The sequence below is a fragment of the Oncorhynchus clarkii genome, chromosome 18 (assembly GCF_045791955.1).
Source record: "Oncorhynchus clarkii lewisi isolate Uvic-CL-2024 chromosome 18, UVic_Ocla_1.0, whole genome shotgun sequence".
NCBI classification, from domain to species: domain Eukaryota; kingdom Metazoa; phylum Chordata; class Actinopteri; order Salmoniformes; family Salmonidae; genus Oncorhynchus; species Oncorhynchus clarkii.
Window position 1 is genome coordinate 15,696,956 of NC_092164.1, and position 24,473 is coordinate 15,721,428.

Genomic DNA, 24,473 nt, shown 5'->3' on the forward strand with positions numbered 1-24,473 from the left:
GTGTGCGCTCATATACTCTACACACAGCTCCACTCCTTCTTCTGTGTTCTCGCTCTCATCCAGGTGTGCGAGTCTTGACTCAAATCGTTAACCCTTTCTGTACCGTTCCCTTCAACATGGCCTGCGAGGGGCCATCTGCTTTGTCATAGTGTTTAACTTACCAGACAGCATCCAGCAAAATAATTGATTTGTTACTGCATCCATCGCCACCATCATATTAACTGTCTTCGTCCAGGTATGGAATTTGATCATGGCAGCCCGTGCATATATAATGCTAGTCCATTCAGAACACTGCGGCGCACAAAAACAAGTTGATGCAAATATGATATGAAGAGGATTTCAGTTGTGTGACTTCTGACCTTTCACACAGGATATCGGCAACTGGCCCTTGATGGAATTAGTGCACATTCTAATGACCAATCGCAACACAAACACCATTAATGTCAAGGTATACATCAGGGAAGGTAGAGCGCTAGCTAGCTGGATAACCATCAATCATTTTGTTTAGATAGTTAATCCAAGGCGTTGTTATCTTCTACCCTTCCATGCCCATTCAGACTGGGACCGTTGAGGTCAAGTATATTATGTCTCTCTGAGTTCTAGTTCTAGTATCTTATGTCTCTCTGAGTTCTAGTTCTAGTATATTATGTCTCTCTGAGGTCTAGTTCTAGTATCATGTATCTCTGAGTTCTAGTATCTTATATCTCTCTGAGTTCTAGTTCTAGTATCTTATATCTCTCAGTTCTATTGTCTTATGTCTCTCTGAGGTCTAGTATCGTATATATCTCTCTGAGTTCTAGTTCTAATGTCTCTGAGTTATAGTTCTAGTGTCTTATGTCTCTCTGAGTTCTAGTTCTAGTACCTTATGTCTCTCTGAAATTTATTTCCAGTACCTTATGTCTATCTTAGGTCTAGTATGTCTCTCTAAATTCCAGTTCTAGTATCTTATGTCTCCCTGAGTTCTAGTATCTTATGTCTCTCTGAGGTCAAGCATAATATCTCTCTGAGTTCTAGTTCTAGTATCTTATACCTCTCTGAGTTCTAGTTCTAGTATCTTATATCTCTCTGAGTTCTAGTATCTTATGTCTCCCTGAGTTCTAGTATCTTATGTCTCTCTGAGGTCAAGCATCTTATATCTCTCTGAGTTCTAGTTCTAGTATCTTATGTCTCTCTGAGTTCTAGTTCTAGTATCTTATGTCTGAGTTCTAGTTCTAGTATCTTATGTCTCTCTGAGTTCTAGTTCTAGTATCTTATATCTCTCTGAGTTCTAGTTCTAGTATCTTATATCTCTCAGTTCTATTGTCTTATGTCTCTCTGAGGTCTAGTATCGTATATATCTCTCTGAGTTCTAGTTCTAATGTCTCTGAGTTATAGTTCTAGTGTCTTATGTCTCTCTGAGTTCTAGTTCTAGTACCTTATGTCTCTCTGAAATTTATTTCCAGTACCTTATGTCTATCTTAGGTCTAGTATGTCTCTCTAAATTCCAGTTCTAGTATCTTATATCTCTCTGAGTTCTAGTATCTTATGTCTCCCTGAGTTCTAGTATCTTATGTCTCTCTGAGGTCAAGCATCTTATATCTCTCTGAGTTCTAGTTCTAGTATCTTATGTCTCTCTGAGTTCTAGTTCTAGTATCTTATGTCTGAGTTCTAGTTCTAGTATCTTATGTCTCTCTGAGTTCTAGTTCTAGTATCGTATGGCTCTCTCAGTTCTAATATCTTATGTCTCCCTGAGTTCTAGTTTCTTATGTCTCTCTGAGTTCTTTTTCCAGGAGCTCATGCCTCTCTGAGTTCTAGTATCTTATGTCTTTCTGAGGGCTAGTATCTTATGTTTCTGACTTCTAGTTCTAGTTTCTTATTTCTCTCTGACTTCTAGTTCTAGTATCTTATGTCTCTCTGACTTCTAGTTCTAGTGTCTTATGTCTCTCTGAGATCTAGTTCTAGTATCTTGTCTCTCTCTGAGTTCTTGAATCTTATGTCTCTCTGAGATCTAGTTCTAGTATCTTTTCTCTCTCTGAGTTCTAGTATCTTATGTCTCTCTGAGATTTAGTTCTAGTATCTTATGTCTCTCTGAGTTCTAGTATCTTATGTCTCTCTGAGATCTAGTTCTAGTATCTTATGTCTCTCTGAGATTTAGTTCTAGTTTCTTATGTCTCTCTGAGATCTAGTTCTAGTATCTTATGTCTCTGATATTTAGTTCTAGTATCTTATGTCTCTCTAAATTCCAGTTCTAGTATCTTATGTCTCTCTGAGTTCTAGTATCTTATGTCTCTCTGAGATCTAGTTCTAGTATCTTATGTCTCCCTGAATTCTAGTTCTAGTATCTTATGTCTATGAGGTCTAGTTCTAGTAAGTATCTAATGTCTCTCTGAGTTCTAGTTCTAGTATCTTATGTCTCTCTGAGTTCTAGTTCTAGTATCTTATGTCTCCCTGAGATCTAGTTCTTGTATCTTATGTCTCTCTGAGGTCTTGTATCATATGTCTCTCTGAGATCTAGTTCTCCTATCTTATCTCTCTGAGTTCTAGTTCTAGTATCTTATGTCTCCCTGAGATCTAGTTCTTGTATCTTATGTCTCTCTGAGGTCTAGTATCTTAAGTCTCTCTAAATTCCAGTTCTAGTATCTTATATCTTTCTGAGGTCTAGTATCTTATGTCTCTCTGAGTTCTAGTTCTAGTATCTTATGTCTCTCTGAGGTCTAGTATCTTATGTCTCTCTGAGTTCTAGTTCTAGTATCTTATGTCTCTCTGAGTTCTAGTATCTTATGTCTCTCTGACTTCCAGTTTCTAGTATCTTATTTCTCTGTAAGTTCTAGTATCTTATGTCTCTTTGAGTTCTAGTTCTAGTGTCTTATATCTCCCTGAATTCTAGTACTAGTATCTTATGTCTCTCTGAGTTCTAGTTCTAGTATCTTATGTCTCTCTGAGTTCTAGTTCTAGTATCTTATGTCTCTCTGACTTCTAGTTCTAGTATCTTATTTATCTGTAAGTTCTAGTATCTTATGTCTCTTTGAGGCTCTAGTTCTAGTGTCTTATATCTCCCTGAATTCTAGTACTAGTATCTTATGTCTCTCTGAGTTCTAGTTCTGGTATCTTATGTCTCTCTGAGTTCTAGCTGTAGTGTCTTATGTTTGAGTTTATTGAGTTTATTTTTATTTTTACAGGGACAGTGCACATTAATCAACATTTCAGTAAAAGTGTCGGTTTTAGCCAGCCGGCTAATTTTCAACCGCAGTCCCTGGGCAGTCCCCCCCCCCCCCCCCCCCCCCCAAAGGTGCGGACTCCCGGCCGCACACCTAAACCCATAGGGGAGGGTCTGGGTGGGCGTCTGTCCCCGGTGGCGGCTCTGGCGCGGGACGTGGACCCCACTCCACCATAGTCTTAGTCCGTTTTCGTAGCATCCTAGGAACGGATGCTATTGGCAACCCTACTAAATGGCCCCACTGGACTGAGGGGAAGCTCCGGACTGAGGTAGCTCAGGACTGAGAGGTAGCTCAGGCTGGTTGACGGCTCTGGGAGCTTCTGGCTGAATGGCGGCTCTGGCAGATCCTGGCTGAATGGCGGCTCTGGCAGATCCTGGCTGAATGGCGGCTCTGGCAGATCCTGGCTGAATGGCGGCTCTGGCAGATTCTGGCTGACTGGCGGCTCTGGAAGATCCTGGCTGACTGGTGGGTCTGGAAGATCCTGGCTGACTAGCGGCTCTGGAAGATCCTGGCTGACTGGAGACTCTGGAAGATCCTGGCTGACTGGAGACTCTGGAAGATCCTGGCTGACTGGAGACTCTGGCGGCTCATGACAGACGGGAGACTCTGGCGGCTCATGACAGACGGGAGACTCTGGCGGCTCATGACAGACGGGAGACTCTGGCGGCTCATGACAGACGGGAGACTCTGGCGGCTCATGACAGACGGGAGACTCTGGCGGCTCATGACAGACGGGAGACTCTGGCGGCTCATGACAGACGGGAGACTCTGGCGGCTCATGACAGACGGGAGACTCTGGCGGCTCATGACAGACGGGAGACTCTGGTGACTCTGGACAGACGGGAGACTCTGGCGGCTCTGGACAGACGGGAGACTCTGGCGGCTCATGACAGACGGGAGACTCTGGCGGCTGTGGACAGACGGGAGACTCTGGCGGCTCTGGACAGACGGGAGACTCTGGCGGCTCTGGACAGACGGGAGACTCTGGCGGCTCTGGACAGACGGGAGACTCTGGCGGCTCTGGACAGACGGGAGACTCTAGCGGCTCTGGACAGACGGGAGACTCTAGCGGCTCTGGACAGACGGGAGACTCTAGCGGCTCTGGACAGAAGGGAGACTCTAGCGGCTCTGGACAGACGGGAGACTCTAGTGGCTCTGGACAGACGGGAGACTCTAGCGGCTCTGGACAGAAGGGAAACTCTAGCGGCTCTGGACAGACGGGAGACTCTAGCGGCTCTGGACAGACGGGAGACTCTAGCAGCTCTGGACAGACAGGAGACTCTAGCAGCTCTGGAAAGACGAGGCGCACTGTAGGCCTGGTGCGTGGTGCCGGCGCTGGTGGTACTGGGCCGAGGACACACACCTCAGGGCGAGTGCAGGGAGTAGGAACAGGGAGTACTGGGCTCTGGACATGCACAGGAAGCCTTGTGCGGGGGGCTGCCACCGGAGGGCTGGTGCATGTAGGTGGCACTGGATAGACCGGACCGTGCAGGTGCACTGGAGCTCTTGAGCACCGAGCCTGCCCAACCTTACCTGGTTGAATGCTCCCGGTCGCCCTGCCAGTGCGACGAGGTGGAATAGCCCGCACTGGGCTGTGCAGGCGAACCGGGGACACCATGCGTAAGGCTGGTGCCATGTACGCCGGCCCAAGGAGACGCACTGGAGACCAGATGCGTAGAGCCGGCTTCATGGCACTTGGCTCGATGCCCACTCTAGCCTGGCCGATGCGAGGAGCTGGTATGTACCGCACGTGGCTATGCACCCGCACTGGGGACACCGTGCGCTCCACAGCATAACACGGTGCCTGCCCGGTCTCTCTCGGTCTCCGGTAAGCACAGGAAGTTGGCGCAGGTCTCCTACCTGGCTTCGCCATACTTCCTGTGTGCCCCCCCCAATACATTTTTGGGGCTGACACTCGGGTTTCCAGCCCTGCTTCCGTGCTGCCTCTTCAAACCACCGCCTCTCTGCTTTGGCGGCCTCCAGCTCTGCCTTGGGGCGGCGATATTCCCCCGGCTATGTCCAGGGTCCATCACCGTCCAACTCGTCCTCCCATGTCCATTCCTCCTTGCGCTGCTCCTGCTGCCGCTTCTCCTGCTGCACCTTGGGGCGGCGACACTCCCCTGGCTTTGCCCAGGGTCCTCTCCCGTCGAGGATTTCCTCCCACGTCCAGAAGTCCTGATTGCGCTGCTCCTGCTGGCGCTGCCTGTCACCACGCCGCTTGGTCCTGTTGTGGTGGGTGATTCTGTCATGGCTTTCTTCCTGGGAAGGAGAGGCGGACCAAAACGAAGCGTGGTTATAGTTCATGGTTCTTTAATAAGAGACACTAAACATGAACACAACTACAAAACAAGAAACGTGAAAACCGAAAACAGTCCCGTGTGGCACAAACACTGACACAGGAAACAATCACCCACAAAATACCCAAAGAATATGGCTGCCTAAATATGGCTCCCAATCAGAGACAACGATAAACACCTGCCTCTGATTGAGAACCAATCCAGGCAACCATAGACTTACCTAGACACCTAAAAGAACACAACCCCATAAATCTACAAAAACCCCTAGACAAGACAAAACACATAAATCACCCATGTCACACCCTGGCCTAACCAAAATAATAAAGAAAACAAAGATAACTAAGGCCAGGGCGTGACAATTATACAGTCACCTCTCATGGCAGACCTTGTGGATCTGTTGCCATATGTTTGGGTTTTCTGTTTAATTAACAAAAATACTGAGTGGAGGGGGAGCCAGACCATTTAGGATCTTGAAAACAAGACATGCGTCGGTGTATTGCACAAGATTTTCCCGACTCAGGAGCTCATGCTTTCTGAGGATGTAACAGTGATGATTGCTATTAGGCTTCCTATCAAGCACTTTGAGAGCCTGTTTGTAGACAGACTGAATAGGTTTTAATGTTGTACAGCAAGCTTGGGCCCAACTAGTCAAGCAGTATGTTAAGTGGGGGAGTATCATAGATTTGAAATACAGTTTTGCTACCTCTGTAGTCAAAGAATTTCGTATAAATCGGAAATTAGCTAGGTTGAATTTGGTTATCTGAATTACCTTTTTCACATGCTTTTTAAAAGAGAGATTGGAATCAAGTGTGGTACTTAAGGTACTTAAAATCAGATACCACCTGTAGCTTCTCCCCTGACACATAGACATCTGGTTCAGTAGCATCTGTTGCCCTCTTAGTGAAGAACATGCAAACAGTTTTTTTTACATTGAGATGCAAACACGAGTCACTGAGCCACTTTGTAACCTGGACCATTACAGTAGTGAGTTCTTGTGCAGCTTGTTGTTTGCTCTTTGCATGCACATATATCACTGTATCATCTGCATACATTTGAACTTCAGACCAAGTACAGACAGAAGGCAGATAATTCATGTACAGGCTGAACAGGAGGGGCCCCAGTATTGACCCTTGGGGCACGCCCACATCATAGCTAAGAGTGGGCGACAGCTCATTGCTCACTCTGACACACTGAATTCTGCCTTCAAGGTATGATTTCATCCATCTCAAGGCATCAGGGGAAATTTGAACTTGGACAGTTTTGTGATGAGAATCTTATGGTTAACAGTATCAAAAGCCTTCCTTAGGTCCAGAAACACAGCCCCAACAATGCCCCATTTGTCCATCTTGGACTGGAAGGCGACACTGGAGGCTCTGGACTGGAGGGCGTCGCTGGAGGGTCCAGACTGGAGGGCGACTCTGGAGGGAGGAGACGCAGAGACAGCCTGGTGCGTGGGGCTGCCACAGGTCCCATCAGGCTGGGGAGACCTACAGGAGGCCTGGTGCGTGGAGGAAGCACCGGATGGACCGGGCTGTGGGGGAGCACAGGCCGCAGCCTTGGCACCACTCCTCCAGGCTGGATGACCACTTTAGCCCGGCCCCTCCAGAGTGCAGGCATAGGTCGAACCGGACTGTGGGGGAGCACTGGAGATCTGGTGCTTACCACTCTCACCTCTCCACTTGGCTCAATGCCCACTTTAGCCCGGCACGGGCGGAGCGCAGGCATAGGAGGAACTAAACATTCCCAGCGCACCGGAGACACAGTGCGCAGAGCCGGCGCAGGATACACTGGGCCGAAACGGCGCATCGGAGACCAAGCGCGCTGAGCTGCCACATTCCGCCCTGGCTGGATGCCCACTCTCGCATGGCACTTGCGGGGGGGCTGGCATATAGTGCTCCGGGCTATGAGCGCGCCCTGGAGACACCGTGCGCTTTACCGCATAACACGCTGCTTCCGGTAAGCACGGGGAGTTGGCTCAGGTCTATCGCCTGACTCCGCCAATCTCCCCGTGCCCCCCCCCAAAAAAAAAATTGGGGTCTGCCTCCCGTGCCTGCTGCGCTGCCTTGCATCATATTTCCGCCTCTCAGCTTTAGCTGCCTCCAGCTCCTTTTTCGGGCGGTGATATTCCCCAGCTTGTCTCCAGGGTCCCTTTCCGTCCAATATCTCCTCCCATGTCCAGGAGTCCTGAACCATCTGCTTCTCCATACCACGCTGCTTGGTCTGTTGGTGATGGGTATTTCTGTTAAGGGTGTCGTCGTCTGAAGAGGAGGAATAATCGGACCAAAGCGCAGGGTGGTAAGTGTTCATGCTTTTTATTTAAACTGAACACTAATAACAAAATAACAAAGAGAATGAACTAAACCAAAACAGTCCTGTAAGGTGCAGAAAACACTAAACAGAAAATAACTACCCACAAAGCATAGGTGGGGAAAAGCTACCTAAGTATGGTTTCCAATCAGAGACAGCGATCGTCAGCTGTCCCTGATTGAGAACCATACCCAGCCAAAACAAAGAAATACAAAATATAGAAAAAAGGAACATAGAATGCCCACCCAAATCACACCCTGACCAAACCAAAATAGAGACAGAGAGATTTTTATAAGGTCAGGGCATTGACAGTTGGTAGTTATGGAAAATATGGTCAAATCCATAACATCTGATCAATAAACATAATAATAATAATTATGAAATAGATAATACAGATCCTAATCTAACATGTTCAGGTAGTGAGAGTGACCCGTCTGGACTCTTCTATCACGTGCCATTTGCTTCCAAAATCAGATTTGCTAAAAAAAAAGTGCACTTTTTCCTTTATGATCAACAATTTATAGAAGGAATGAGGATGTTTATTGATAAATAAATGTTTCTCTCTCTGTCAGAATGTGGCCAAGTCCTCTCTACTCTCCAGAGAACAGTCCCCCTCCCCTGGGATGGACTATATCGATGAGCAGGGTGTCACACCCTGACCATAGTTTGCTTTGTATGTTCCTATGTTTTGGTTGGTCAGGGTGTGATCTGAGTGGGCATTCTATGTTACATGTCTAGTTTGTCTATTTCTATGTTTGGCCTGATATGGTTCTCAATCAGAGGCAGGTGTTAGTCATTGTCTCTGATTGGGAACCATATTTAGGTAGCCTGTTTGGTGTTGGGTTTTGTGGGTGATTGTTCCTGTCTCTGTGTTTGCACCAGATAGGGCTGTTTTGTTTTTTCACATTTCTTGTTTTGTTAGTTTATTCATGTTTAGTGTCTATATTAAAGAACCATGAATAACCACCACGCTGCGTTTTGGTCCGCCTCTCCTTCACTTCAAGAAAACCGTTACACAGGGTGGGCCTGGAGGTCGGCGTCTGGGATAGGGTCGTCAGTTCACCAGAGCCAGGAAAGCTCCAGACCCTTCCTCACTTCACAGGCTCTCTGAGAAGGATGACCCTGGTCTCAGGGACCAGGAGCCTGGTTAAGAGGTTGTGGATACTCCTCCTCTGCTTCCACCTCCCAGGCTGGGTCCCAGAGCATCAGGACACCACAAGGGCAGCGACACAGAACCCCCTCCTAAGGCAGGCTTCCAGGGGCTCTCGCAGTCCACCCACCCCGTGAGAACCAAAGAACCGGAGGAAGAAGACTGGGGCAATGTGGGCCAGGAGAAGGAAGAGCTGACCAGGCAGGGTGTTACAGTCTGGATATATCATGTTATAGTGCAGGATGAACATGCTCTCTGAACAGATCAGGGACTGTAGTGAGTCAGAAACTATGAACCTCTATGACAGTCTAACATCCTCTCATTTATAAAACCACATTAAAACATCTCTAAATATCTTTGTATTAATATTTGTTTTTTTGTCTAATGGGTATGTTAATATGAACAAATATTGGATATTTAAGATATGCAATGCCTTCAGAAAGTATTCACACCCCTTGACTTTTTCCACATTTTGCTGTTTTTGTTGCCTGAATTTAAAATGGATTATATTGAGATTTTGTGTCACTGTAATAACCAATATTGTCAAAGTGGAATTAGGTTGCATGTACTCACTCTGTGTGCAATAATAGTGTTCAACATGAATGACTACCTAATCTCTGTACCCCACACATACAATTATCTGTAAGGTCCCTCAGTTGAGCAGTGAATTTCAAACAGACGCCTCGCAAAGAAGGGCACCTTTTGGTAGATGGGTAAAATTTTGAAAAAGCAGTCATTGAATATCAAATCCAATTTTATTTGTCACTTGCACTGAATACAACAGGTGTAGAACTTACCGTGAAATGCTTACTTACAAGCCCCTGGTGAAGTTATTAATTACACTTTGAATGGTATAGCAATACAACCAGTCATTACAAAGATCCAGGAGTCCTTCTTAACTCAGTTTCCGGAGAGGAAGGAAACCGCTCAGAAGCCAATGGTGACTTTAAAACAGTTACAGAGTTTAATGGCTGTCACTTCAAAGATCCAGGAGTCTTTCCTACCTCAGTTGCCATAGACAAAGGAAACCGCTCAGAGGCCAATGGTGACTTTAAAACAGTTACAGAGTTTAATGGTTGTGATAGGAGAAAACTGGGGATGGATCAACAACATTGTAGTTACTCCACAATACTAACCTAATTGACAAAGTGAAAAGAAGGAAGCCTGTGTGTGCTGCTTTCCAACAGACACTGGGAGACAAATTCACCTTTCATCAGGACAATAACCTTAAACACAAAGCCAAATATACACTGGAGTTGCTTACCAAGATGACATTGAACGTTCCTGAGTGGCCTATATACAGTTTTGACTTAAATCGTCTTGAAAATCTATGACATGACTTGCAAATGAATCTGTAGCAATAATCAACAACCAACTTGACAGAGCTTGAATACTTTCAAAAGACAAAATATTGTACAATCCAGGTTTGCAAAGCTCTTAGATTCTTAACCTGAAAGAAAACTGTAATCACTGCCAAAGGTGATCCTATCAGTGTGTGAATACTTATGGAAATTAGATATTTCTGTAATACATTTTCAATACATTTAAAATCATTTCTAAAAACATGTTACTTATCGGGTATTGTGTGTGAGAAAAAATATCTATATAATCAATTTTAAATTCAGGCTGCAACACAACAAAATGTGGAATAAATCAAGGGGTGTGAATACTTCCCGAAGGCTGTTTTTCCTGTTTTGGAGAAAAAAAAAACGCTTTATTAGACATCTGTTCATTTTGTTGAATTTTGGGGACAAAAGCGAGAGAGGATTCCATCAGAGGTCTGAGTACCAGACGGTACACTACAACACACACACTTCTATTTTTATGTGTGTAAAAACATTGCAACAGTATCCCTGGAAGTGTCACACGCATGACGACAGTGATTATTTTTATACCTCTCACGCACGCGCGCACGCACACACACACACACACTCACAGGTCTCTCCACAACATCTGATTGGTGAGTGGGAGTTGCTGGGAATAGATGAAGCATAAATAACCAGCTCCTGTTTAGAAGCCTCCATGTCAAACACGATACTTCTGATTGGATGGTCATCGGACGGTTATATTTGCTCTGCCCCTGGACACACCCCTATGACAAAGTATTTGAGGATTTACTAATGGAAATCAAGGCGGATAGGTCTGCTACAGTACGTAGGATAGTATCTGGTTCCTTCCCTGTCCTGCTATTGGTGGTGACGAAGCCGATAGACGAATCGACATACTGGAGGACAGACAAACATCCGAACAGAGAAACAGTGACGCATAAAGGCAGACGGTCATACGGACAGACCGAACTACCCGACACACCGATAGAGGACTGAAGACAGACAGGCCTCACTAGTGTCATGTCTCCTGCTGAGAGGCTGAGTGTGCTCCTCTTCCTAGCTGGGTTCTTCGGGGGCTTGGGGGCCCTGTCCCTGATGCTCTCCTTTGGGACAGACTACTGGCTGCTGGCCTTGGAGACCTGTGGTCCTGGGGGGGCATCAGAGACCTGGGAGGCTGGGGCCCTCAGACCTGGGGAGATGGAGGATCAGGACACTGTGACATTCTTCCACCAGGGATTCTTCTGGAGGTGCTCCTTCAGTGGGAGGAGAGAGGAGAACATGATGTGGCAATTCTGGATCAGTAAGTAAGAGAGTTCTTTTCACCTATTTATGAAATAGAAATACTGTAGCAGACAATACATTCATTGATGAATGACAAGAATGACCTGAACTGTAATATAATGAACAAAAAAAATACAACATACATTTTTTTTCAAAGCCAATCAACCACACCAAAAGGTCTGTGTGCCTGCCTACCTCTTCCCATTTTATCCTTCTGAGCAAAGCACGGATTACCAGGCACCTGACACTGCAGTCTACAGGGCCTTCTGGAGCATCTTCCTTCTAGTGGGCGTGGTCACTCTTATGATTGGTGTGTTTGTCATCATCTGTGCCTCTCCATTGGCCAGCCACAGGCTCTACAAAGTAGGCGGGGCACTCTTGCTCACTGGAGGTGAGTTATCGGTTGTGTTCCTCTGCTCAGACATTGCTGTCGCATGCCAAATCTTACAATGCCTGGAGAGGTATTTTTACATATCAGCTAACCACATCATATGTTATAGAAATCTGGTGTAGTGCGCAACCCTTGGTTAATGCATGCATTGTCTGATCAGAGCAGGGGAACACGATCATCATGAGTTACTAGCTATGGTTGGGTCCACTCAACTTTACATGAAGCTCAAAGTTAAATTTGGAGCAGTGGCGATTTTACCATCTGTTTGACATGAATTACACTATAACAGTGACAAACGTTGCCCACACAGGGTGCCTACATAAAGCTGTCCCAACAGCAGAGTCCCAACAGCAGTCCCAAGACTTTACCACTGCTACACCTGGCTATCAGCTGAGCCTTGTCTGGCAGCGAAACAGTTCATTCAGCCACATTTACTTTCTTTAAAAAAAAACATCGCTGATATGGCTGACTTGTTTTAACAAATGCGGTTTCTACTGACAATTGAGATGTACAAATTATGGCATAATGGGATATGAGGCAATCCGTAATTTCGATTAAGACATGAATGCGCGTGCTAGGACGGACGTAGTCAAATGCACAACAGAATTCAAAACATGGGCCGTTTTTACAATATTCTCCCTGTACACCAAGTCAAAAATGATAGGATAAATCTAAGGGGCATATACTAAGACAATGAAAGCTCTTTTAAAACTAAATGATAACATTTCTCTAAAACATACTTATCCTTTTCAGCTTGGAAAAGAGACCCTTAAACCCAGACTTGGGACCATACAGCCACTTCACTGAATAGCAGGCTAGTGATTGCTTTGCAATGCTTGCACTTAGCCACTGATTCCTTCCAAACCACTCATTGTTGAATTTGCAATTTCCAACTTGTTGTGTAATATCCAATGGCCGATGAGCACCGGTACATTGTATCTATCATTTCTCTTCATTATTTCTCTTCATACGACAACGATTTAAAAACATGTGCCAGTAGATTTTAGACTTGATTCATGATGATGACTGCTAGCTTGATAGCCAAGATCTTGAAAGTATGATGTTGACATGATCAGTCCAATCAAAGCTGCCATCGATATAACGTGATTTGACGTCATTTTATCTGTGGCCAATGACCTTGATCCTTCTTGGATGGGCACTTCTAATGTAACTCTATGGCAGCACCCAGGGGATGAATTCTTTAGCTCTGCCCTTAGATTTGGCGGTGACGTAGTGTCCCCACGAGTGACAGAACACTGAGCCAATCACGACACAACTAGAGAACATTACCAACCCCTACGCTCTGTATTTTCCGCTGGCTGCCCAACCACCACAGAAAGCACTGAGCTAGGCTGAAACATCTGCATTTTAGAGCTGCCTTACTCAAGAAAGCAAAAAAATGGACCATGTTTGTATGCGGCTTTATTAACATTATTATATATTTTTAAATTGTTTGCAAACTGATATGTGACACGTATTAATTCAAAAAATAACACGTCAAACAGGCATCCCCACCTGCCCTGAATGACGGGTTGCCACTAATCAGGAGACACATTTATGTTCTATTAACTTTTATTGAATGTTTCCCTCTTCCTCCCCCTCTCTCTCCCCCTCTCCCTCTCCTCTCTCCAGGTCTATGTCTCCTGGTTGTAATAATGATGTATGTAGTCTGGACCCAGGTACTGGACACTCTGGAGGACTACGCTGCCCAGCAACAACACTCCTCTCAGTGTCCAACAGTCTACCACCTCAGCATCCAATACGGCCTCTCCTTCCTGTTTGCTCCCGTCTCCGTCTTCTTCTCCCTGCTGGCAGCACTGCTCTTCATCCTGATTGGACGAACAGTGCGGAGGTGCCATCACAAAGTGCCAATGTAGTGACTGAGGGGGGAAACAGCCAGAGAGGAAGTTGGGAATGAACAGTGACTCCAGTGCCATAAAGGCCCAGACCTCCATGTTCAGTCTATAACAAGAGCCAGTAGTGACTGACACCATGGTCAAGTCTTTGGCTCTCACAGAGTAATACAGATGGACCATATTAAATACATTTGGAATAATCAACTGTGATTAGCTTTGAATAAAAAGGCTACAGTCTCATTGGGAGTTGTGACTAAATTTAATTCCACTGATTATTTGCAACCAGTTCTGGACTCTATCAGACAGTCCAGTCATGGAGGGTAATGAATTAGATTGTCATTATCTATTGGGATAATCATGACGGACGGGACAGCGGGTTCCTAATCAACTGCAACACATCTGAATGGAAATACAGCTGGGTTCCACTCTCACCACTAGAGAGCAGTGCTGCTTTAACAGTAGTAAAGTAGGAAAAAATACTACACCGTTTACAGTATTCCTAACCCAAATACTTCAAGCCATCTCAGAGAGCTTCTATAGTTTCGATGGGAACAGACGTATCCCAGCCAACGTGAAGTTGCATCATTCATATTTCATTACAGCAGAGGGATTAAAAAGTTGAAAGAGGAAATGGTGAGATAATTTATTCAATTGCCTTTTTTTTGGACCAAACAAAAGATAATATATGTTCTGTTTTTTTCCTTCTTCTGTACAGTACGGTTAACTCAATATTAAAGTATCTGATACAGAAAGCCCACCATCACACCTTAATAATTGGAAAAGGCAAACATTATGAGTTCTCTCTCAGTGGCGAGGGCCTGAGTCAGTAAGACAGCGATGAGATGAGGCTGACTGGGGGAGGAAAGGAGGGGAGGAGAAGAGGTGAAGTGTCTCATCAGTGTGTTTTTCTTTTCTTTTAATGTCTTTCCTCCTCTTCCTAGTCTGAGCTGTGAACAAGGTGAGCGTAATTACACTAGGAGCTTGTCACATTCACTTCTGTGGCCTCACACCGCCTGAAACATCTCTGGCACTAGCACCCACCCCCTACCTACACCCCCCCATCACCACCCGCCTGCGTTAAACCCACCCCCTACCTACACCATTTTAAAAGGGAGAGATTTTAATGATAGCCTGATTCAGTCATCTCTTGCTTTCAATCTTGTATTTTTTAGAAAAATAGATTCTGTTGGCAGATTCATTTCCAGTATGTGCCCCCCCCCCCAATCCAACATCCTCCAGATTCAGTGTTATGTGTCACTGTCACCCCAGCGTTGCTCACACACTGCTGTTGATCCCCTCGTCACCTGGGTCTCTGTCCCTGAGAAATGAGACTGTCCACAACAATTACTACAAGAGCAATAAAGTCTCTCTCTTGTTCTCTCATTCTCTCGTCTTGCTCTCTCTCTCTCTCTCTCTCTCTCTCCCTCCCATTCAAAATGAAAAAAGATGGATCAAATGTAAATCACATGACAGATTACAAAATGGATTACAAAAATTACAGATTACAAAAAGTTTAATATATTTTCTACAAATACTCCTTAGCTCTTTGATTGGCACTGTACAATCAGCAAATCAGTACTTGCATGATTTGCTTTTGTGTGTGAGTGTAAATCACCCTCACATATTACTGGGTACAATCATGGCATAGTTCCCCTCTTTCTTATCCTCCACATCCTCCCTAAACACACCGTGTACTCCCAGTTGGTTTGGTCCACTCAGTCCAGGGCCTCGGGGCCCACCCAGGGGCCACAATTATTCATCCCTTAGCTCAGCCAACTAGAAGAAATGACCCTCTCTCCAGATCCAGGACATTCTAACCTGAATCAGAACCCCAGGCTGAAGCCCCCTGCCTTGGTTACTATTATGACCCCCCGTGCCGCCACTCTCCAGACCCAGTGTTTTCCATAAATATGAGGCTGGACCCTGTTGTACTGTACTCACACAGCCCATGCTCTGTCTGGTGTGGGTCTGTGGAGCTGTAGCCTGCAGGCTGTGTGTGTTCACTGTCCCTCGGGTGGCTAGGGAAAAATAGATGTGTTTAGGAGCTGAAGAGACACATACAGAATATCACAAAAGTAAGTACACCCCTCACATTTTTGTAAATATTTGAGTATATCTTTTCATGTGACCATACTGAAGAAATGACACTTTGCTACATGTAAAGTAGTGAGTGTACAGCTTGTATAACAGTGTAAATTTGCTGTCCCCTCAAAATAACTCAACACACAGCCATTAATGTCTAAACCGCTGGCAACAAAAATGAGTGTACCCCTAAGTGAAAATGTCCAAATTGGGTCCAAAGTGTCAATATTTTGTGTGGCCACCATCCTTTTCCAGCACTGCCTTAACCCTCTTGGGCATGGAGTTCACCAGAGCTTCACAGGTAGCCACTGGAGTCCTCTTCCACTCCTCCATGACGACATCACGGAGCTGGTGGATGTTAGAGACCTTGCACTCCTCCACCTTCCGTCTGAGGATGCCCCACAGATGCTCAATAGGGTTTAGGTCTGGAGACATGCTTGGCCAGTCCATCACCTTTACCCTCAGCTTCTTTAGCAAGGCAGTGGTTGTCTTGGAGGTGTGTTTGGGGTCGTTATCATGTTGGAATACTGCCCTGTGGCCCAGTCTCCGAAGGGAGGGGATCATGCTCTGCTTCAGTATGTCACAGTACATGTTGGCATTCATGGTTCCCTCAATGAACTGTAGCTCCCCAGTGCCGGTAGCACTCATGCAGCCCCAGACCATGACACTCCCGCCACCATGCTTGACTGTAGGCAAGACACACTTGTCTTTGTACTCCTCACCTGGTTGCCGCCACACACGCTTGACACCATCTGAACCAAATAAGTTTATCTTGGTCTCATCAGACCACAGGACATGGTTCCAGTAATCCATGTCCTTAGTCTGCTTGTCTTCAGCAAACTGTTTGCGGGCTTTCTTGTGCATCATCTTTAGAAGAGGCTTCCTTCTGGGACGACAGCCATGCAGACCAATTTGATGCAGTGTACGGCGTATGGTCTGAGGACTGACCGGCTGACCCCCCACCCCTTCAAACTCTGCAGCAATGCTGGCAGCACTCATACGTCTATTTCCCAAAGACAACCTCTGGATATGACGCTGAGCACGTGCACTCAACTTCTTTGGTCTACCATGGCGAGGCCTGTTCTGAGTGGAACCTGTCCAGTTAAACCGCTGTATGGTCTTGGCCACCGTGCAGTTTCAGGGTCTTGGCAATCTTCTTATAGCCCAGGCCATCTTTATGTAGAGCAACAATTCTTTTTTTCAGATCCTCAGAAAGTTCTTTGCCATGAGGTGCCATGTTGAACTTCCAAATTTAACACACCTGCTCCCCATTCACACCTGAGACCTTGTAACACTAACGAGTCACATAACACCGGGGTGAGAAAATGGCTAATTGGGCCCAATTTGGAAATTTTCACTTAGGGGTGTCCTCACTTTTGTTGCCAGCGGTTTAGACATTAATGGCAGTGTGTTGAGTTATTTTGAGGGGACAGCAAATTTACACTGTTATACAAGCTGCACACTCACTACTTTACATTGTAGCAAAGTGTCATTTCTCCAGTGTGGTCACATGAAAAGATATACTTAAATATTTACAAAAATGTGAGGGGTGTACTCACTTTTGTAATATACTGTATACTGGACTGATGGATGATAAATGGGAGGAATAGAGGAGAGTCAGACTCTTCAGAAATCTTTCATGGATTTCAGTCATATGTCCATGAGTGTATATGAATAGATCTGATGTTAATAACTTGTTGGACTCTACACGACAGCACGTCCTGTCCTTTTTCTTCCATGGCACTTTCTTCACATTGTATGTTCTATTATTACCCTTCTCTATTCATCCTGCTCACATCCTCTTATTTAGCTCTATTTCCCTGTTTCTAACATGAGATCTTTCTCTCCCCCTCTCTCTCTCTTCCCTCTTCTCCTCTCTATCTCATCTGGCCAGGTCTTTCAGTGTTCATAATGAGGTCTGTGATTGCTCTGTGGCCCTCTCCCCCGATCTGCCCTGCTCTCTCCCTCTCTCCTCCTTTCTTCCTGTGTCCTCTGCTTCTTTCCTGGGGGTTAATGAAGATCCTGTGGATTAAAAAGCAGCTGTTAGAAATGACACTGGCCCTGGCAGAGATGTGGGGCTGCAGGCTGGATTGTGCCAAGAAGGCAGGAAGAGAGGAGCAGGGTAAAGAGAAGGGCATGGGAACCTTTTTGTCCTGCTCTGACCTGCCATTTGAGTATCTACAGTAAATCCTATTACCCATCTACCTCTCTCTCTCTCTCTCTCTCTCTCTCTCCCCATCTCTCTCTCTCTCCATCTCTCACTCTCAATTAAATTCAATTCAAGGGGCTTTATTGGCATCTCTCTCTCTCCATCTCTCTCTTTCCCCATCTCTCTCTCTCTCAATCTCTCACTCTCAATTAAATTCAAGGGGCTTTATTGACATCTCTCTCTCTCACACCATCTCTCTCTCTCTCCATCTCTCACTCTCAATTCAATTCAAGGGGCTTTATTGGCATCTCTCTCTCTCTCTCCATCTCTCTCACACCATCTCTCTCGCCATCTCTCTCTCTCATCATCTCTCTCTCCCCATCTCTCTCTCAACTCTCTCTCGCCATCTCTCTCTCATCATCTCTCTCTCCCCATCTCTCTCTCATCATCTCTCTCGCCATCTCTCCCTCATCTTCTCTCTCTCCCCATCTCTCTCTCATCATCTCTCTCTCATCATCTCTCTCTCCCCATCTCTCTCTCGCCATCTCTCTCTCATCATCTCTCTCTCATCATCTGTCTCTCATCATCTCTCTCTCATCATCTCTCTCTCCCCATTTCTCTCTCATCATCTCTCTCTCCCCATCTCTCTCTCGCCATCTCTCTCTCGCCATCTCTCTCTCATCATCTCTCTCGCCATCTCTCTCTCATCATCTCTCTCTCATCATCTCTCTCTCCCCATCTCTCTCTCATCATCTCTCTCTCCCCATCTCTCTCTCGTCATCTCTCTCTCATCATCTCTCTCTCGCCATCTCTCTCTCATCATCTCTCTCTCATCATCTCTCTCTCATCATCTCTCTCTCCCCATCTCTCTCTCATCATCTCTCTCTCCCCATCTCTCTCTCATCATCTCTCTCCCCATCTCTCTCTCCCCATCTCTCTCTCATCATCTCTCTCTCATCATCTCTCTCTCATCATCTCTCTCTCCCCATCTCTCTCCCCATCTCTCTCTCATCATCTCTCTCCCATCTCTCTCTCATCATCTCTCTCTCATCATCTCTCTCTCATCATCTCTCTCTCCCCATCTCTCTCTCCCCATCTCTCTCTCCCCATCTCTCTCTCATCATCTCTCTCTCATCATCTCTCTCCCCATCTCTCTCTCATCATCTCTCTCTCCCCATCTCTCTCTCATCATCTCTCTCCCCATCTCTCTCCCATCATCTCTCTCTCCCCATCTCTCTCTCATCATCTCTCTCTCCCCATCTCTCTCTCCCCATCTCTCTCTCATCATCTCTCTCTCATCATCTCTCTCCCCATCTCTCTCTCATCATCTCTCTCTCCCCATCTCTCTCTCATCATCTCTCTCCCCATCTCTCTCTCATCATCTCTCTCTCCCCATCTCTCTCTCATCATCTCTCTCCCCATCTCTCTCTCATCATCTCTCTCTCCCCATCTCTCTCTCATCATCTCTCTCCCCATCTCTCTCTCATCATCTCTCTCTCCCCATCTCTCTCTCATCATCTCTCTCTCCCCATCTCTCTCTCCCCATCTCTCTCTCCCCATCTCTCTCTCATCATCTCTCTCTCATCATCTCTCTCCCCATCTCTCTCTCATCATCTCTCTCTCCCCATCTCTCTCTCATCATCTCTCTCCCCATCTCTCTCTCATCATCTCTCTCTCCCCATCTCTCTCTCATCATCTCTCTCCCCATCTCTCTCTCATCATCTCTCTCTCCCCATCTCTCTCTCATCATCTCTCTCCCCATCTCTCTCTCATCATCTCTCTCTCCCCATCTCTCTCTCATCATCTCTCTCCCCATCTCTCTCTCATCATCTCTCTCTCCCCATCTCTCTCTCATCATCTCTCTCTCCCCATCTCTCTCTCATCATCTCTCTCCCCATCTCTCTCTCATCATCTCTCTCTCATCATCTCTCTCTCCCCATCTCTCTCTCTCTCGTGTCTATTTTCTCTTGCCACGTCTCCTTTTGCATTCCTTCTGTTTAACCTCCCTTTCTAACCTTCTCATCCTATTGCTATCATTTCTCTTTTTTCTTTCTCCCCCTCCTCTCTATCTCATCTGTGTTCACGGGTCCCTTATCATCACCTTCTTTGACAGCCCCTTTCACCTCACCAGGAGAAGAATGACTTGTGAGCACAAATACCTGACTGTGGAGCACTTATCATTAGGAGGGGAGGATGAGCCCGCGGAGAGATGAAGACTTCTCTTCATCCGTCCCTCTCTCATCCTCCATCCATCTCTTCCTCCTTACATTAGGTCAGTGTGTACATCAGGTCAGTGTGTACATTAGGTCAGTGTGTACATTAGGTCAGTGTGTACATCAGGTCAGCGTGTACATCAGGTCAGCGTGTACATCAGGTCAGCGTGTACATCAGGTCAGTGTGTACATCAGGTCAGCGTGTACATCAGGTCCGTGTGTACATTAGGTCAGTGTGTACATCAGGTCAGCGTGTACATTAGGTCAGTGTGTACATCAGGTCAGCGTGTACATCAGGTCAGTGTGTACATTAAGTCAGTGTGTACATCAGGTCAGTGTGTACATTAGGTCAGTGTGTACATTAGGTCAGTGTGTACATCAGGTCAGCGTGTACATTAAGTCAGTGTGTACATTAGGTCAGTGTGTACATCAGGTCAGCGTGTACATTAGGTCAGCGTGTACATTAGGTCAGTGTGTACATTAGGTCAGTGTGTACATTAGGTCAGTGTGTACATCAGGTCAGCGTGTACATTAAGTCAGCGTGTACATTAGGTCAGTGTGTACATTAGGTCAGTGTGTACATTAGGTCAGTGTGTACATCAGGTCAGCGTGTACATTAAGTCAGCGTGTACATTAGGTCAGTGTGTACATCAGGTCAGCGTGTACATTAGGTCAGTGTGTACATTAGGTCAGTGTGTACATCAGGTCAGCGTGTACATTAGGTCAGTGTGTACATTAGGTCAGTGTGTACATCAGGTCAGCGTGTACATTAAGTCAGTGTGTACATTAGGTCAGTGTGTACATCAGGTCAGCGTGTACATTAGGTCAGTGTGTACATCAGGTCAGTGTGTACATCAGGTCAGCGTGTACATCAGGTCAGCGTGTACATTAAGTCAGCGTGTACATTAGGTCAGTGTGTACATCAGGTCAGTGTGTACATTAGGTCAGTGTGTACATTAGGTCAGTGTGTACATTAGGTCAGTGTGTACATCAGGTCAGCGTGTACATTAAGTCAGCGTGTACATTAGGTCAGTGTGTACATCAGGTCAGCGTGTACATTAGGTCAGTGTGTACATTAGGTCAGTGTGTACATCAGGTCAGCGTGTACATTAAGTCAGTGTGTACATTAGGTCAGTGTGTACATCAGGTCAGCGTGTACATTAGGTCAGTGTGTACATTAGGTCAGTGTGTACATTAGGTCAGTGTGTACATTAGGTACAGGGAAGGTAAACCAATTATATTTAGCCACCTCCTTCACCTCACCTCCTCCTTGGAGACCAAAAGGGGCATAAGCCTGTTCTTTCTCTCTCTCTCATTCCCGTTTTCTATTTTTCTTCTTCTTTCCTCCCTCTCCTTCTCCTCTTCCAAAGAACATGATCAACATAGTGTATTGGAAGAGAGAACAAGTGAGAGAGAGCGAGAGAGAGAGAGAGAAAAAAAAAAAAGAAATCCAAGTTTCTTTCATCCATGAGCGCTTTCATCTCTTTTTTCAAACTGATGGAATTATCAGTGTTGCTACTGATACAACCTCTACTAGGGGGAAGAGAGGAGCGAGGGGGGGGGGTGAGGGGGGAGGAGGTGGTGCTACTGATACAACCTCTACTAGGGGAAGAGAGGAGCGAGGGGGGGGGGTGAGGGGGGAGGAGGTGGTGCTACTGATACAACCTCTACTAGGGGAAGAGAGGAGCGAGGGGGGGTGAGGGGGGAGGAGGTGGTGCTACTGATACAACCTCTACTAGGGGAAGAGAGGAGCGAGGGGGGGGTGAGGGGGGAGGAGGTGGTGCTACTGATACAACCTCTACTAGGGGAAGAGAGGAGCGAGGGGTGGGGGTGAGGGGGGAGGAGGTGGTGCTACTGATACAACCTCTACTAGGGGAAGAGAGGAGCGAGGGGGGGTGAGGGGGGAGGAGGTGGTGCTACTGATACAACCTCTACTAGGGGAAGAGAGGAGCGAGGGGGGGGGGGGGGTGGAGGTGGTGCTACTGATACAACCTCTACTAGGGGAAGAGAGGAGAGAGGGGGGGTGAGGGGGGAGGAGGTGGTGCTACTGATACAACCTCTACTAGGGGAAGAGAGGAGCGAGGGGGGGGGTGAGGGGGGAGGAGGTGGTGCTACTGATACAACCTCTACTAGGGGAAGAGAGGAGAGATGGGGGGGTGAGGGGGGAGGAGGTAGTGCTACTGATACAAGCTCTACTAGGGGGAAGAGAGGAGCGAGGGGGGGTGGGTGAGGGGGGAGGAGGGAGAAGAGAGGAGCGAGGGGGGTGAGGGGGAGGAGGGAGAAGAGAGGAGGGAGGGGGGTGAGGGTGGAGGAGGTGGTGGTATATTAGGTGGCTGTCAATACAGAAATGGAATGCACTTCTCATCGCAGTATTGGTTAGGGTCCATGTTGGAGCTGAGAGGCTGATCAATTCTCTCTCACACTGAGAGAGAATTGTGATACAATACAAACAGAATGGCACAGGGTACATGATCACTGGAGTAGGTCGACACTCAGCAGGTCTTCTCTTTTTTCACATGGAAAAATATTGAACTAAAAGCAAAAAGACAAGACAAAATAAAAACATTAATGCCAAAGAATATCATTAATCCCAAAAATGGAACCAAAACCAAAATAATAAATTATATTTCCCTCCTGTGATAGCTACTTGGCTTGACTTCTAATCTCGACTGTTCCAAGTGTTTTTTCATTAAATGTGTGTCAAGACTAATTTCGAGGCAAATGAATACAGATGTCAGGATGCCATCAAATCCCATCGTGGGCCCCATAATGAGATAACAGGCTTTAGTCAAAGCATTAACGCTATTGAAAAAATGAGATTAGTTCAATGGGATGTGGATACGGGTCTGAAACCGCGGAACGAGGGCTTGGCGGGCGGAGAGGCACGGGGAGGAGGAGAGAGAGGAGGAGGTGGAGAGAGACAGGCACGGGGAGGAGGAGAGAGAGGATGAGGTGGAGAGGGAGAGGCATGGGGAGGAGGAGAGAGAGGAGGAGGTGGAGAGAGACAGGCACGGGGAGGAGGAAAGAGAGGAGGAGGTGGAGAGAGAGAGGCACGGGGAGGAGGAGAGAGAGGCACGGGGAGGAGGAGAGAGAGGATGAGGTGGAGAGAGACAGGCACGGGGAGGAGAGAGAGGAGGAGGTGGAGAGAGAGAGGCACATGGAGGAGGAGAGAGGGCATGAGGTGGAGAGAGAGAGGCACGGGGAGGAGGAGAGAGAGGAGGAGGTGGAGAGAGACAGGCATGGGGAGGAGAGAGAGGAGGAGGTGGAGAGAGACAGGCACGGGGAGGAGGAGAGAGAGGAGGAGGTGGAGAGAGACAGGCACGGGGAGGAGAGAGAGGAGGAGGTGGAGAGAGAGAGGCACGGGGAGGAGGAGAGAGGGCATGAGGTGGAGAGAGAGAGGCACGGGGAGGAGGAGAGAGAGGAGGAGGTGGAGAGAGACAGGCACGGGGAGGAGGAGAGAGAGGATGAGGTAGAGAGAGAGAGAGAGAGAGGAGCTCCAGCATCAGACTATGAGACCTGCCAAATCACAAATCTATTTCCAACGTCGGTATTAATTATCAAACTGAAGCTGCTGGTGCATATTGATTCATCGGGCGCAACACTTTTGTATTATCTCCTATTAAGCAGGAAAAAGCAGAGATTATGGAGCCTTCAGGGGCGTCTTATGAATTCTGTGAGACTATTAAGCCACGTCATGGACTTTGGAGTAAAAAGACAGGGCTCCCTATAGTGTTCTCTAGATGCTCCTTATGTGGACTAAAACGCATCCTTAAGCTCCAAATTCAATTATTGTGGGTGCCTGTTACAATTACCTTGAAGAATAACACGGCCCTGTATAAACTTGGTATTCACTTATTATGTCTCTCTCTGACAGTGTGTGTGTGTGTGTGTGTGTGTGTGTGTGTGTGTCTGTCTGTATGCACCCATATGTATGTGAACAGAAGCTTAAATGCAGATGCATTAATTTAAACGGAGCATCATGCTGTTGTATGTATGTATGCTGTGTTGTGTTGTGCTGTGTTGTGCTGTGTCGTGTTGTGTCGTGCTGTCTAAGTGAGGTTAAGCTTCCCTGTCCCCTCCATTGACCGGCTCTCACCAGCGGAGCTAAACACTCTAATGGTTGTCACCCGCATTGACCTCTGCCCTTATTTGGACATAGCAGGATATTAACCAGGATGTAAGCCAAGTATCCATGACGGCTCAAGTCTTCGCAGTTGCCTGG

The 24,473-nt window shown here is 46.6% G+C and overlaps 1 protein-coding gene across 2 annotated transcripts; it reads left to right on the plus strand.

Annotated features, from left to right (window-relative positions):
• The first annotated feature begins 11,060 nt into the window (after positions 1–11,060).
• Positions 11,061–14,053, plus strand: LOC139372468 (transmembrane protein 182-like). 2 transcript variants are annotated; one of them, XM_071112192.1, is made up of 3 exons: positions 11,061–11,579; positions 11,718–11,951; positions 13,584–14,053. In XM_071112192.1, exons 1-3 carry the CDS (start codon positions 11,300–11,302, stop codon positions 13,826–13,828), a joined length of 759 nt encoding a protein of 252 aa, XP_070968293.1. In that variant the 5' UTR covers positions 11,061–11,299; the 3' UTR covers positions 13,829–14,053. The 2 variants fall into 2 exon arrangements, with proteins under 2 accessions (XP_070968293.1, XP_070968294.1); XM_071112193.1 differs by lacking the exon at positions 11,718–11,951 and having other exon boundaries at positions 11,276–11,579.
• The last annotated feature ends 10,420 nt before the right edge of the window (positions 14,054–24,473 follow it).

What these genes read in the sequence shown, in the direction of transcription:
- LOC139372468 (XM_071112192.1), top strand. Translation starts at nt 11,300, where the DNA reads ATGTCTCCTGCTGAGAGGCTGAGTGTGCTCCTCTTCCTAGCTGGGTTC. An exon ending in GATGTGGCAATTCTGGATCA is followed by an intron (nt 11,580 to 11,717) that starts GTAAGTAAGAGA and finishes TTTTTTTCAAAG; the next exon opens with CCAATCAACCACACCAAAAG. An exon ending in GGCACTCTTGCTCACTGGAG is followed by an intron (nt 11,952 to 13,583) that starts GTGAGTTATCGG and finishes TCCTCTCTCCAG; the next exon opens with GTCTATGTCTCCTGGTTGTA.